This window comes from Oryza sativa, chromosome 4 (assembly GCF_034140825.1).
Source record: "Oryza sativa Japonica Group chromosome 4, ASM3414082v1".
Classification (NCBI taxonomy): Eukaryota; Viridiplantae; Streptophyta; class Magnoliopsida; order Poales; family Poaceae; genus Oryza; species Oryza sativa.
The window spans coordinates 1440534-1455125 of record NC_089038.1 but is presented as its reverse complement, the minus strand read 5'-3'; the positions used below and the strand labels follow the sequence as shown (position 1 = coordinate 1455125).

The window sequence follows — 14592 nt, the reverse complement described above, 5'->3', positions numbered from 1 at the left end:
TGAGAAACAAAACTTTCAATCTTTTTATGTTTTTTTAGGTACATACATCAATTTCTAGTGCACTTGAAGAGTTTTAGTCACTTCAAGAGTTTTCGGTTTCCCAAGTGAGACAAACTGGTTACACTGGCTACTTATTACGTATATATAAAATGGGAAACAGAGATCATGTCGATGCGTAAAAAATGTGCAGTATAGAGAATCATATACAATTTTATGCAACTGTGGGCCCAATGGCTGCATGGCAGAGGAAACAAATCGCGCGAGCCGTCACAGGTCCAATCACGTCCAATCACGGCGCGCGGCAAGGGGCACATGAAAAAGGAACTCGAGCACGTGCATCTCGGATAAAAAAAGGCACACACATGTCGCACGCAATTGTCGTATGAAAAAGGGACTTGCATGTGTGAAACAGACTGCAACTAACATGCGACTGACGTGATGATGATGCCAGACGTACAATTACGAATGACAAGGATTTGATGGATTAGAAAACTAACTCATATACGGATAACATAAAAATCAGAAAACCAACTCAAATATAAATGACGTACCAAAATTCCAACGGAAACATCTTCATTTTTTATAATAGTGGCCAAGTCCTATTGGGGTAAAATATGGCTTTGGGTTGAAACATATTAGTAAATATGGCTTTGGGCTGAAACATATTAGTTTGTGCTACAGGAAATCTCAAACTGATTGTATGGCCCAATAGGCATTCTGTAGGTATGGCCCAACAGCCATTTTGTTTTTTTTTCCTGGAAACCGACGGGATTTTGTTTTCATGTAACGGATTTGGTTTTCACGTGATTTTTTTTTCTGGAATCGGACATGACTTTTTTGTCCTAACCAAATACTTATTGACGGACGATGGAAGCACCTCTTATTTTTTAAGTAGTAAAGAAGTAGAGATAGAGATAAGAGATTAAAATCGATTCAAGAACGGATGATGTACAAAACTACCGGTAAAAATATCTTTAATTTTTATAATAGTAGAGAAGAGATAGAGATATACATAGGCGTAAGATCGCCATCATGCTTTCGGATTATGGATGATTAGCGATGAAATATTGTGTGGGCTCACATTTAATGACGGACGAAAAGATTAACGGAAGCCTTACTTATTTTTTAATTGTGTGGGAACGGTTTAATGACGGACGAAAATATTAACCGGAAGCCTTGGTTATTTTTAATTTCTATATAATAGTAGAGATAGAGATATACACGGGTGTAAGAGATCGCCGTCACGCTTTCGGATTATGGATGATTAGCGATGAAATATTGTGTGGGCTCACATTTAATGACGGACAAAAAGATTAACGGAAGCCTTACTTAATTTTTAATTGTGTGGACCACGGTTAATGATGGACGAAAATATGAACCGGAAGCCTTGTTTATTTTTTAATTAGGTATATTAATATAGTCTAGAAAAAATACCTGTGCGTTGCAACGGGAAAAGACAAAGATCCAATGATAATATATGCTTTCTAGCTTCCTTTCCCTTTACCATGTCGCGATGAAATTGTTAATTATAATTGAGAAAGCTGAATACGCTTATACGGGAGCCTACGCTCTATTTCACTGTATCAAAATAGTCTTCATGATCTAATTCTGTTAGAACGAGAGATAAGGGAAAAATGCTACATTTCCAGTATAATAAGTCGATTGTGCACATATATAATAAGCAACACATTATTCCTTCTGTTATTTTCCCGTGCTACATACATCAATTATTCGCATGCCGTTAAAACATAACACTATTCAAATCATGTTCACCTTTTTTGGATCCTATGTTTGAATTAAAAAGCAAATGTAGCAATGATACTGCCAGTTTTAATTCAAATGGAATATTTTTGACACTATCTGATATCGGTGAGTACATGCAACAAATTTTTCCATGATAATAATTATTTTTTATAGACACACAATAGATAATAAAAATAAAAAAATACAACCAACTCTAGAAACATTTCTTTCAACCTAGAAACAATATGACTTAGTTTTGTTTTAAATTAATATGGTTCTAGTCCTTTTGCGTATCATAGGATTATTCATTTCGTATTTTTTACAGAGACATTTTTGTTGCAAATATGCCAAGTACTGCAGGATATATTTCCAAGGGATAGGTCCTTGATCAAGGAAAAAAAAAACAAAAATACTTTCTTGCCGTCCACCGTGAGGGCGGGGAGAGAGCCCATTGCCCATAGCTATTGCATAGCCCGGAGGAATAAGTTCATATTATGTCTCTTAACTTATCAACGAATCTGATTTTCATCCTTCAACCGAAAAACCAGATATAACTCATCACTCAAGTATCAAAACCGGTACAGAAAAGGTCCCTCGACGGTTTAGACTGTGGTTTTGGCTGACGTGGCGCTTACATGGCTAGTTTGACTCGGTCTCATTTTACGTGGCATTGACGTGGCGCTTATGTGGCAAATCGATAAAAAAAATAATAATAAAACCCATGGGACCCACACATCAGTTTCACACAAAATAATAAAAAATTGCGGGACCCATATAGGCCTACATGTCATCCTCACTCTCCTCCTCTCTCCCCATCTCCCCTCTCTTCGTCTCTCTCCCCCCTCCTCCCTCCTCTCGTCGGTGGAGATAACCACGGCCTGGAGACCGCGCAGCCTCCTCCACTCCCGCCCCCCTGGGCCTATCGGCGACGGTCGCCGGGAAAGAAGCGGCGCGGGGGCGCCGGCCGGAGGGAGGAAAGAGAGCGCGCAATGCAAGAACACGAGAGAGAGATAGAGAGAGAGGGAGAGCAGTCCAAGAACGAGAGAGAGAGAGGGGGAGGGAATGGAGGAAATAATGCGCCGAAAAAGAGGGAGCTGCTGCTGGAGCGCAGGGGGTCAGAGAAACGCCTGCGGGTGACGGTCCCAGTCGCCGCCGCCGCCGCCGCCGTGGCCGTCGGTGTGGGGAAGGCGTTGGCGTCGCCGGCGACGCAGATGCCGCGCAAGATCGTGCTCGTGTTGCTTTTCCTGCTGCGAATGTGCGTTCCTGCCGTCTGTTCTTGGTCTCCTTGCCGATCCCCATCCCATCAGATTCTTTTTTTTCTACATTCTTTTAAAGAAATTTGTTCTTTCTGTTCGTGTGTGCAGGAGCGAGAGGGTCACGGTCATGGAGAGCATCTCTCAGATTGGCCGTATGGTGAGCAAATGGATAAACGGATCAATGATTTTGCCCCCCGAAAAAAATTATAGTCTTTTTGTGGGTATTTCTTTTCTTCCTACAGCCTGCAGTGTTTCTTCTTCCTGTTTCCTTCTTGTACTTTGATAGCGCGTCGCTCCTCTCCCGCCGGCTGCTGCTCACGGGTCCTCTCCCACCGGCCGCCGCTCGCATGTCCTCTCTCGCCCGGCTCCTCGGCTCCTCGGCTCCTCTCCCCGGCTGCTGCTCGCGGGTCCTCTCCCGCTCGGGTCCTTGACTCCTCGGCTCTGCGCGCCGCCATCGGCCGTCGCCCCACTCCACATAGGGCTGGGACTTGGGCCGTGCCGGGCTAGCACGGCACGGCCCAGCGTGCTTCGTGCCAAATCGGGCCGTGCCGGCCCGGCACGGTCCACTCATCGTGCCGTGCCGTGCCAGCACGGCCTCTTTAGGGACGCGGCCCAAGCACGGCCCAATAGCCCGATGGGCCTATTCGTGCCGGGCCGGCACAAGCACGGCCCAAAATACAGGACAATATATGTGTGTACTGTATGTGTACTGTGTACTACTAATTGCAGTCATCCATCGGTAGCTAGCAGGTAGCATGGACGGAAATTTGAAAAAAAGGAGCCTGTAATACGAAAAAGAGGAGGGAAATTTTGGAGGGAATCTGAAAAGATGAGGGAAATTTTTTGGGGATAAAGTAGGGAAACGATATGGCCACACTCTTTTTTTCCAGTTGGCTCTGCAATACTTGATTTACCTCATCTAAAAATATGCACTGTATTTTTTCTCACATCGACTATAAATAACTTGAGACGTAAAAATTGGAGGAAAACAAATTTATTTCATAATAGAGATACAAAGTTGTTGCCTCATTAAAAACCTTACGCCCTAGAGTAGGGTTCCCCCAATAAGGAAAAGAGTACAACAACTTGCTTACATTATTATAAATTACATTACTAATTTTGATTGGCACCGCCGCCATCAGTGGTGATGCCAAATTCCGCCAACGCTTCTGCTGCTGCTTGAATAATCTCTGGATCCTCTAGCCGGTGTTGCGTCCTTGCATCTGTTTCAATCCAGTCTTTAAGGCAAAAGATTGCCTCAACTGTGTCAGGTGCAAGACAAGACGCGAAGCGGGAGGAGGCGCCGAGCGTGCGCGACGACAGAGGCGCGGGTCACGGGCGCGACGTCGAGTCGAAGACGAAGGACGAAGTAGCGCCGCTCAGCCTTTCTCCGATGCGAGTGCGCCCTAGCGGCCAGATGGGCCATCGGACCGTCATCGTGCTTACGGGCCATCAGGCCGTCATCGTGTTTACGGGCCATCGGGCCATCATCGTGCCGTGCCGGCCCAAGCACGGCCCACTGGTCATGCCGTGCCGTGCCGCCCGTCGTGCTCGTTGTGTAGGCCCAGGCACGGCCCATGTACGGGCCATGCCGGCCCGGCCCATTTACGGGCTGTGTCGGACCGTGCTTTCTACCGTGCCGGGCCGTCGTGCCTTGGGCCGACTTGATAAAGCACGGCCCAAGTCCCAGCTCTAACTCCACATCGTAGGGAAGAAGAGAAAGGATAGCAGGAGGAACGGAGGAGTGAGGATGACATGTGGGACCCACGTGGGTCCCACTATCTTTTATTATTTTGTGTATGAAACTAACATGTGGGTTCCATGAGTTTTATTATTATTTTTGAATCAAATTGCCACGTAAACGCCACGTCAATGCCACGTCAGATGAAGACCGAGTCAAACTAGCCACATAAACGCCACATCAACCAAAACCGCCAAGGGACCTTTTCTGCACCGGTTTTGATAGTTGAGGAACCTGTTGTATCTAGTTTTTCAGTTGAAGGATAAAATTCGGATTCCTTAACAAGTTAAGGGACCTCAGATGAACTTATTCCTAGCACGGCTTGCAACTTCGCAAGCAGCAGCACCCAGACCGAGGCCCATGCTCGCTCGCTGACTGAAATACGGACCGGCAGACGGCTTGAAAAAAAGAGAAATTTTACAGCACTTGGAAAGGTATCTTGAGTTACCTAAATTTTATACTAAATTTAGGCACTTAGTATCTAGAGTTATCAAATTTTATACTAGATAATATGATACCTTTAGTTACCTTTTTAAGGATGGTAAAATTACCTTTAAAAAAACTGTATCAGAAATGGCTTGACAGATGAAAAAAAAAGGTATAAATAAGGTGAGTACAAAATCACCTTTAGTTTTTATAATATATAAAGAGGTATAGATATAGCTATAGATTAAGAGGTGTAATTCTTTTGAAAACTCTTGTCTGAAACATGTAATACGTATAAGTACAACACATCTTTAAATTTTGGTTTTAGATATTTGTCCTTGTAATAGATTCTATATTTTCTACAAACTAATTTTCAGTCAGGAATATCTGCTAGCTTGACTTAATTCGATCCTGCTCTCCTTGAAAAGGACTGCTGCTCACTGGTCTCTAATGCGACAACTACAACTGGCAACCATGTCTCAATTTTATAGTGCCGTTGAAGACCATCTGCCGTCAATTTTTTAGTTTTTAGTTCATCTGTAAAAATTTTCAATGTTATCTTGAGATAATGGTTTCACTAACTATACAATCAATAGCTCCGAAGAAAGTAACAATACAAAAGGTCAAGTAACTATATATAGTTTTCCACAATAGTAAGCTGCCTACAACGTCGATCGACAAATTGAATTACAGATAGAGTTTATAAAACAATGTCTATAATGACATTATAATAGTTGATGAACATAGAATGTTCTCTTCATGCAGACGATGTTGACATCACCGGACCTAAATATTGTGAACAACAGGCTGAGACCTTCTAGAGGTATAAAGATTCATAGGAACGTATCATATATATGCACACAAATATTCATGTGTACACACCATGCACACAAACTAATAAATATCACTAAGAGTTTTAGAAAAAAATATACATGTACTTTTAATAGTATTATATCTACATGTAAAGTTCTATCTTCAAATATTCAGCATACCTACGTGCAAAGTCCCATCTTCAAATTCATCGTAATAGAGAGAGAAGAAACAAAATTCTGATAGACTATGATTTTACAACTGTCAGATTTTTTTTTGTTACGACTAAAGTATATTGAATTTGGAGTAAATTATATCTACGGTGCATCAACTTGGCAGGTGGGTGTAATTTGGTGCAATAACTTGAGAAATAAGCGTTCTAGTGCAATAACTTGGCAGATAGGTGCAATTTAGTATAGAACTGTATAAGTGATCGTATAAATGCAAGAACTTGCATGGTAGGTACGATCTTGATATAATAAAATAAAAAGTTATGCGACATCTTAATTATTTGGAGTATTTTTTATATATAAATTCAATTTTTAAGTACTTATTTTTTAAGTATATTTATATTTTTATCCTATAACTAATAACTGAAAGTTAGTTAAACTGGATGTAGAAATTATTATATTTCGGTTAATATTTGAGAAGGTGGAGAAAATATTCTTAAAGGTAATTGGATGTAAATTGTACTAGTATGTGCAGTATAATTCTTAACGATTAAATTCAATATTATAAGGTAATATTCGTATGATTACTTTGTAATGGTATGTTGACATCGTGAAAAAAAAAACTCACCTAGCATATGCTTAGCCAAATTGATGCACAAAAATACTAAATTGTTAAGTTTTTTACTAGAACGCACCCACTTGTCAAGTTGTTGCACTGGAACGTTCAATTCATAAATTCTTACACTATATCGCACCCACCTGTCAAGTTGTTGTACCGTGATTGCAATTTACTCTTGAATTTGAGATTAAGATTTTACACGTAGGTGTAATACTATTGAAAGTATGTGCATGATTTTTTCTAGAATTTTGGTGATATTTGTTAGTTAGTGTGTATGAATTGTGCACGCGAAACTTGTGTTCGATCACAAGATATATTCCCCAAGATCCACTAGGTGCGGAGATCAGCTAATAATGTTCCTTATTGTGTAACCAAGGAATGCCGTTCTACTAGTGAAAACTCTTGATTCCACTGGATTCATTATTAATTTCTTTGTTGGAGGAGGATTTGTAATTCTGGTAGTTCAGTTGAGCAGTAACAGGGAGGTTTTCCATAAAAAAAATATGGTGACATCATCCCTCTGTATATGCCTTTTAAATTTTCTATATTCAGTTTATGTACAGTCAATAATTAACTTACCAACTTCATGTTGAATTTATATATGTTTAAATTAATATTAGACTGTGTACACAAACATCAATCCAACCGGACCTAAAAATCATGTCTTGGGTGTGAAGATAATATTATCACCGTTGGTTCATATATAATTGTAACAATAGTACAGCATCTCTGTTTTTTTTTTAAAAAAAAAAATCTTTAGCCTTGCATACACACTAACGAAAATGATGAAGTACATTTTTATGGAAGCTGTAGCTATTGAAGAAGAGTTCAACTTTGTAGCTGACATTATGTTTTGAAGTCATATAGATGCCTAATATTTTTCAAATTTATCAGATAAGAAAGGGTAGTCAAAATGAAAAACACCGAAGTATGTCCCGGGTTTGTGTCCTACCTACCACACGCTTGTGGACTGGCTATTGCATATGATTTTTTCTTTGGGAATCACAATATCAATTATAATTATTCTGAACTACATAAAGTTTTAGCTCGCGATGCCACGTAATGTAAGTTTGAAAAGAGTTTCAACATTCGTATAACTTGCATAATTAATGGATATTTTACAACCCATTTCTTATATATGTGTACTATATATTCATAAAAAGGTCAATGCCATTATAGATCCAAACAACTCACTAAATTGTACAAACATGGTAATTAAGTTTTGGACATTAAAACTCCAGTTAAACCAAACAATGGGGATTATGAAATGGGCTTCCCTACTAAATGACAACAAGTTCTATGAGAAGTTGTATGTTAAACTCCCTACCTTGACTGGAGTTGTAGATTGACGGCAGAATTATTTTCAAGTCTTCCTTTTTGAATTGTGTGTTAGACTATTTAACTACACACCATAAGAAAATGAGACTATTGTGCACTTGGACAGGCCTATATATGTGAACCCTTTCTCTGCAATTTCACTGACAAGCAATGTATAATTAGTTACACCAACATATCAGTGCAGACATCCTGTTGGTAAGTGATTAAACAGTTCAATTCATTTTTCTTTTATCTCTTTTTTGTTGTTCTAGCTGTACTAAATATGATGTTCTTTCCTTTGTGATCTTACTTTGTATTGTGCATCATTCCAGGTTTTTCAAAATTTTTATTGCCACATCATAAATTTATCATGAGCACCAGCCTGCAGTACCTTTCTGGAACCTTGCTTGTAGTATGCACTGCGTTATTCCTGCTAAATGATACTACAAAATCTCAATCAGCTGCCCACAGCAATTATACAGACCATGATGCCCTTCTCATTTTCAAATCTCTCATCACTGATGACCCCATGGCTGCACTATCATCCTGGAACCAAGGCTCCTCTGTGTGTTCTTGGGCTGGTGTGCGCTGCAATCGCCAAGGTAGAGTCTCCATGCTCGATGTACAAAATCTCAATTTGGCTGGACAAATAAGCCCTGACATAGGTAACCTCTCAGCCCTCCAATCCATCTATCTACAAAAAAATAGGTTCATTGGCAATATCCCTGATCAGCTTGGCAGGCTTTCCCTGCTAGAGACACTAAATGGAAGCTCCAACCATTTTAGTGGGTCCATTCCTTCAGGTCTAACCAATTGTACCCACCTTGTGACTATGGATTTATCAGCAAATAGCATCACGGGTATGATACCTATTAGCTTGCACTCTCTGCAAAATCTTAAGATACTAAAACTTGGACAGAACCAGTTGACTGGTGCAATCCCACCATCTCTTGGTAACATGTCACTTTTAACCACCCTTGATGCTAGTACAAACACTATTGCTGGAGAAATTCCTGAAGAATTAGGTCACCTTCGCCATCTCCAGTACTTTGATCTCTCCATAAACAACCTCACAGGCACAGTTCCAAGACAGCTTTACAACATCTCCAACCTAGCCTTTTTCGCAGTGGCGATGAACAAGTTACACGGGGAGATACCCAATGATATTAGTCTAGGGCTACCCAAACTCCACATTTTCATTGTTTGCTACAACAAGCTTACCGGGCAGATCCCGCCATCTCTCCACAACATAACTAAGATCCATAGCATAAGGATATCACACAATTTCCTCACTGGCAAGGTCCCTCCAGGCCTCCAACGTCTTTCCAAGCTTGTTTGGTACAATATAGGGTTTAACCAAATTGTTCACACCACAAGCATATTGGACGATCTCACAAACAGTACTAAACTCGAGTACCTTGGTATCTATGAGAACCAAATTGTGGGTAAGATCCCTGATTCAATCGGTAATCTATCAAGTTCTCTTGAAAATCTATACATTGGTGGCAATAGGATCACTGGACACATACCACCAATGATTGGGCGATTAACTAGATTAACATTGCTAAACATGACTGATAACCTACTAGATGGAGAAATCCCATTGGAGATCAGTTATCTCAAGGATCTAAATGTGCTTGGGCTATCAGGAAACAACTTATCTGGGCCGATTCCCACACAATTCGGAAATCTTACTGCACTGACAATGCTTGACATAAGCAAGAATAGACTAGTGAGTAGCATTCCAAAGGAGTTGGGCCACCTGAGCCACATACTTTCTCTGGACTTCTCATGTAACAAGCTCAATGGGAGTATCCCTGACACAATTTTTAGCCTTACCAGCCTTAGCTCTATACTAAATATGTCATACAATGCACTTACCGGTGTTATACCAGAGAGCATCGGTCGACTAGGGAACATCGTTTCCATCGATTTATCCTACAATTTGCTAGATGGCAGTATCCCTACATCAGTTGGTAAGTGCCAAAGCGTTCAGTCTTTGTCCGTGTGTGGCAATGCAATCTCTGGAGTAATTCCTAGAGAAATCGAGAATCTTAAGGGCTTGCAAATATTAGACCTCTCCAACAATCAATTGGTTGGTGGTATACCAGAAGGCCTTGAAAAGCTGCAAGCTCTTCAGAAGCTGAACCTCTCCTTCAACAATTTGAAGGGTCTGGTGCCAAGTGGCGGTATCTTTAAGAACAACTCTGCTGCTGACATCCATGGTAACAGAGAGTTATATAACATGGAGTCAACAGTATTCCGATCATATTCCAAACACCATCGTAAGCTAGTGGTTGTATTAGCAGTTCCAATAGCATCAACAGTCATTTTACTTATCTTTGTGGGTGTCATGTTCATGTTATGGAAATCAAAATACCTGCGGATTGATGCCACAAAGGTTGGAACCGCAGTTGATGATTCGATACTCAAGAGAAAACTCTACCCACTTATTTCTTATGAAGAACTATACCATGCAACTGAAAACTTTAATGAAAGGAACCTTGTTGGTATTGGTTCATTCAGCTCTGTGTACAAGGCTGTCTTGCATGCCACTAGTCCCTTTGCTGTCAAAGTGCTAGATCTTAACAAGATTGGTGCAACCAATAGCTGGGTTGCAGAGTGCGAGATTCTAAGCACTATACGACATCGGAACCTAGTAAAGCTGGTGACACTATGCTCAAGTATAGACTTCAGTGGAAATGAATTCCGTGCATTGGTGTACGAGTTTATGACAAATGGAAGCCTTGAGGATTGGATCCATGGCCCAAGGCGGCATGAGGATAGCGAAAGAGGGCTCAGTGCAGTTGAAGTACTCTCTATCGCCATTGACATAGCAAGTGCCTTGGAGTACATGCATGATGGATCATGCAGGGCGGGTCAAGTTGTACATTGTGACATCAAGCCAAGCAATGTTCTACTTGATGGTGATATGACAGCCAAGATTGGTGACTTTGGGCTTGCAAGGTTGCACACACAAACATCTGCTAGAGACGAGGAATCTGTTTCTACCACTCACAATATGAAGGGTACCATAGGTTATATACCTCCAGGTGCAAGCTCTTCCTTTCTATACATGATGTCCCTCAATAACCTTTTATCCTTTTTTTATGTGAACTATGCTGGCTTATGCCAACCAGAACTTTATTACTTTGATAAACATTACTAAGGATCACATAATTTATATGGGGGAAGGTGGGAAAGAAAAAGAAATAACCTTTTATACTAAAAAAAATAATATCTTTCTTGGTGAAATTTTATGGTCTTCGAGGTGGTATCAAGAGGTACTCTCTTAGTCCGAAAATAAGTTGATTCCTACTTTCCGTAGAAAATTTAATAGTGAAGAGTTGAAAATGTCAAAGTACGTGTCCCTCATTGATAGAAAGATGGTATTGTAAGGTGATTAGTAAGGGGTACTAAAGTGAAAAAACTTATAAATTTATGCATAGTGGGTAGATAAGGGTAGAAATCGGCGTACTTTAGTTTAGACTAAATTTTTAACTACAGAAACAACTTATTTTTGAATGGATGGAATAGGATGTTTTGTAGTGTAAAACTTGGTATTTTTTGGTATAGATATCAAACTTTAAATTGAAAATTGTGGTATCTACCGATAAGTCCACCAGGGCTGTAAAATTTTTCTGTTTCTCATTAATTGAATTTTCTATTGTTTCGTCCAGAATACGGATATGGAGCCAAAACATCGACAAGTGGTGATGTCTACAGCTACGGGATAATGCTCCTTGAGATGATCACAGGAAAGAGTCCTGTAGATCAAATGTTTGGAGGAGAGATGAACCTGGAAAAATGGGTGCGAGCGTCAATTCCACACCAAGCTGATGAAGTTGTTGACAAGCGGTTTATGATGACAGGTTCTGAAGAATCCTCAGCTGATGGGCAGCAACAACAGCAGGTTGATACTGTGGACTCGAAACTGCTGTTGGAGACTCTTTTAGTTCCCATGGTGGATGTTGCATTATGTTGCGTTCGGGAGTCCCCTGACTCACGCATCAGTATGCACGATGCACTGTCTCGGCTGAAGCGGATCAATGAGAAAATTTTCAAGTCTCTCGCAGTGTCTACACCTTGATTTCTTGAAGAAGATGGTTTGCTGTGACGGCCAATTGGAGCATCATCTGAACTGTCTTTTTTACGTATAAAATTTGTTTTCAGTGCTGTAGTTCTAATTAATTAAGAATGGAGATGACAACACTGACCAAGAGCACATCTAGCTACTAAGGGTGTTTCAGTCTCAGTGGCACGGTCAATTTTTAAGTTATTGTACTCAAATGTAATTATGTAAATACTTACCGAGTTATTATACCCATGGGCTGAAAGTTTTGTAATAGTTAAATGAACACAGCTCCCAAATTCTTGTACCAATGGTGCAATTTTCTTTTTGAAAAAAAAAGAGAGAGAAGGAAATATATAAGAGTAGTTGTACCATACCATGGAAATAAAATAATTGACAGTTACTTTCTTGCAAACCTATGTGCTCTTCTTATCAGATGTCCAGATCTTTAATCTGTTTAGAAGTTGGTTCAATCCTTTGACCCACAAAATGCTTGGCAAAACCTGTTATCCAATTGTAATACCCTGTGCTTCAAATAAATACTTCCCTCATTTCATAATGTAAGACTTTCTAGTATTGGTCACATTCATATATATGTTAATGAATCTAGACACACTTATATATTTAGATTCATTAGCATATATTGTAAAATCAAAGGTGTTTTTGATTATTATTCTGTGATGAACAATTGGCATTTGAGATTATTGGTTTTGATATTTGGAATTTATTCACGAAGTGATTTTGGTGATGATTGGATTTGCAGGTGAATCGCAGGTTCTGTTATTTCATGTGACCGGTCAGACCAGGCTCTGGTAGCCGGTCAGACCGGCGTGTATCGCGCGGTCAGACCGGCCCAGCCCGCGGTCTGACCGGCCGACTCTGTGTCGGTTTCGGTTTCGGATATCCGTGATTATTTCATGATTATGGCTTCTAGATGGATACTATACGTATGTAATATTGTTGTTTGCTACTAATGAGTCAAGTTGGAGATAGTTTGGTCTCGGAATATGGTTTCTTTGTTTATTTCATGTGTAGGTGACTCGATGCCTCGGGAGAGTATTTACGGTGATGGACCGGGAGTCGGCTTGGGGATACGATGATGTCCGTGGTGGTCAGAGATCATGTGGGATACTTAGGCGAGAGTTGATGCACGTGGTTGATGGAGATTCTATATGGCATACAATGGAGGTATTGTGTGCGTATGGGATGCGGAGTCGAATTTGGAAGGAGTCCAAATTTGGTATGATTGATTATGTAAAGTTTGTTTCTTGTACTAGAGGGTTTCCTAAGGTGTTTAGGACTCCTAGTATGAGTTTGGTTCATGGCTTTAGGCTGCCTACATCAGGTATAAATAGAGGGGGAGCGTGAGGCTTCCCGATATCACTTTTTAGAGCAATTGAGTTGAGTTTTGAGTTAGGGTTTCGAGTTTAGTCGAAATTTTTGTAAGGAGTGCTGTTGGTGCACTTTGTAAAGTCGTCATCTACTTTAAGAGTTCTTCGATTTGTGTTTCACCGGGTTTCGGCAGTCTAACCGGTGATATACCGGCGGTCAGACCGACGGCAAGGCGATGGTCAGACCGGCAGGAGCGAGGCGGTCAGACCGGCGGCGGCAACAGGCTCGGCAGGCGACTTCGGCGGTCAGACCGGTTGATCTATACTGGTCAGACGGGCGGCATCCGAGCGGTCAGACCGACAGATCGATCTTGGTCAGACCGAACTCCGTCGATTTTGAGGGTAACTTTTATTTCCGTTAAAAGCTTTCGGTTTTTGGGTATACCAACCATTCACCCCTCTCTGGTTAGCTTAGTTATTGTGATTCGATCCTATATATATAAGAATATGGATAATGCTAGAAAAATTTACATTATGAAACAGCCGGAGGAAGTATACTTTGAATAGACAGTTAAAAAAGACGCGAAAGTTTTACTTTTAGCTCGGATATACCATCAGGAACTACTAGTGCTTAGAACTGGTCGACTAGTATTAAATAGATTACAAATTTGTGGTGATCGAATCCCGGAAAAATTCATGGTAATTGAATCTATTTGGGTTTTATTACAGCTTCTCTATTTAACCAGCAAAGTGAAAGAAAGAAAAGAAAAAGGGGAATGAGGGATCAGGTGGCTGCCAGCCAACGCTACTGCTCCGTTGCCGTCGCTAGCAGTGCAGGTGGGCTGATCCACCAATCCGCCTATCTATAATTTCTATAAAGGCTGTGTTTAGTTCACGCTAAAATTAGAAATTTAATTGAAATTGGAACGATGTGATGAAAAAGTTAAAAATTTATGTGTAGAAAAGTTTTGATGAGATGAAAAGGTTGAAAGTTTGAATAAAAAGTTTGGAACTAAACTCGGCCAAAGTTATAACCCAATAAATATAAATTTCAACATGCAACCATACTATATCATACTATATGATCACCTACTAGTAACAATTATA

General features: G+C 40.4%; 2 protein-coding genes across 3 annotated transcripts; both read left to right on the top strand.

Moving 5' to 3' along the window:
* Nucleotides 1-2550: 2550 nt before the first annotated feature.
* On the top strand, nucleotides 2551-3894 carry LOC136356293 (uncharacterized). 2 transcript variants are annotated; one of them, XR_010741007.1, is made up of 3 exons: nucleotides 2551-2998; nucleotides 3108-3156; nucleotides 3286-3894. XR_010741007.1 is itself a non-coding variant. In XM_066310024.1 (3 exons), exons 1-3 carry the CDS (start codon nucleotides 2733-2735, stop codon nucleotides 3428-3430), a joined length of 504 nt encoding a protein of 167 aa, XP_066166121.1. In that variant the 5' UTR covers nucleotides 2551-2732; the 3' UTR covers nucleotides 3431-3889. The 2 variants fall into 2 exon arrangements, 1 of the variants encoding a protein (XP_066166121.1); XM_066310024.1 differs by having other exon boundaries at nucleotides 3242-3889.
* Nucleotides 3895-8452: 4558 nt separating this feature from the next.
* On the top strand, nucleotides 8453-12497 carry LOC107277108 (putative receptor-like protein kinase At3g47110). The gene is made up of 2 exons (XM_015779027.3): nucleotides 8453-11135; nucleotides 11763-12497. The coding sequence occupies exons 1-2, from the start codon at nucleotides 8453-8455 to the stop codon at nucleotides 12170-12172; spliced, it is 3093 nt and encodes a 1030-aa protein (XP_015634513.1). The 3' UTR covers nucleotides 12173-12497.
* The last annotated feature ends 2095 nt before the right edge of the window (nucleotides 12498-14592 follow it).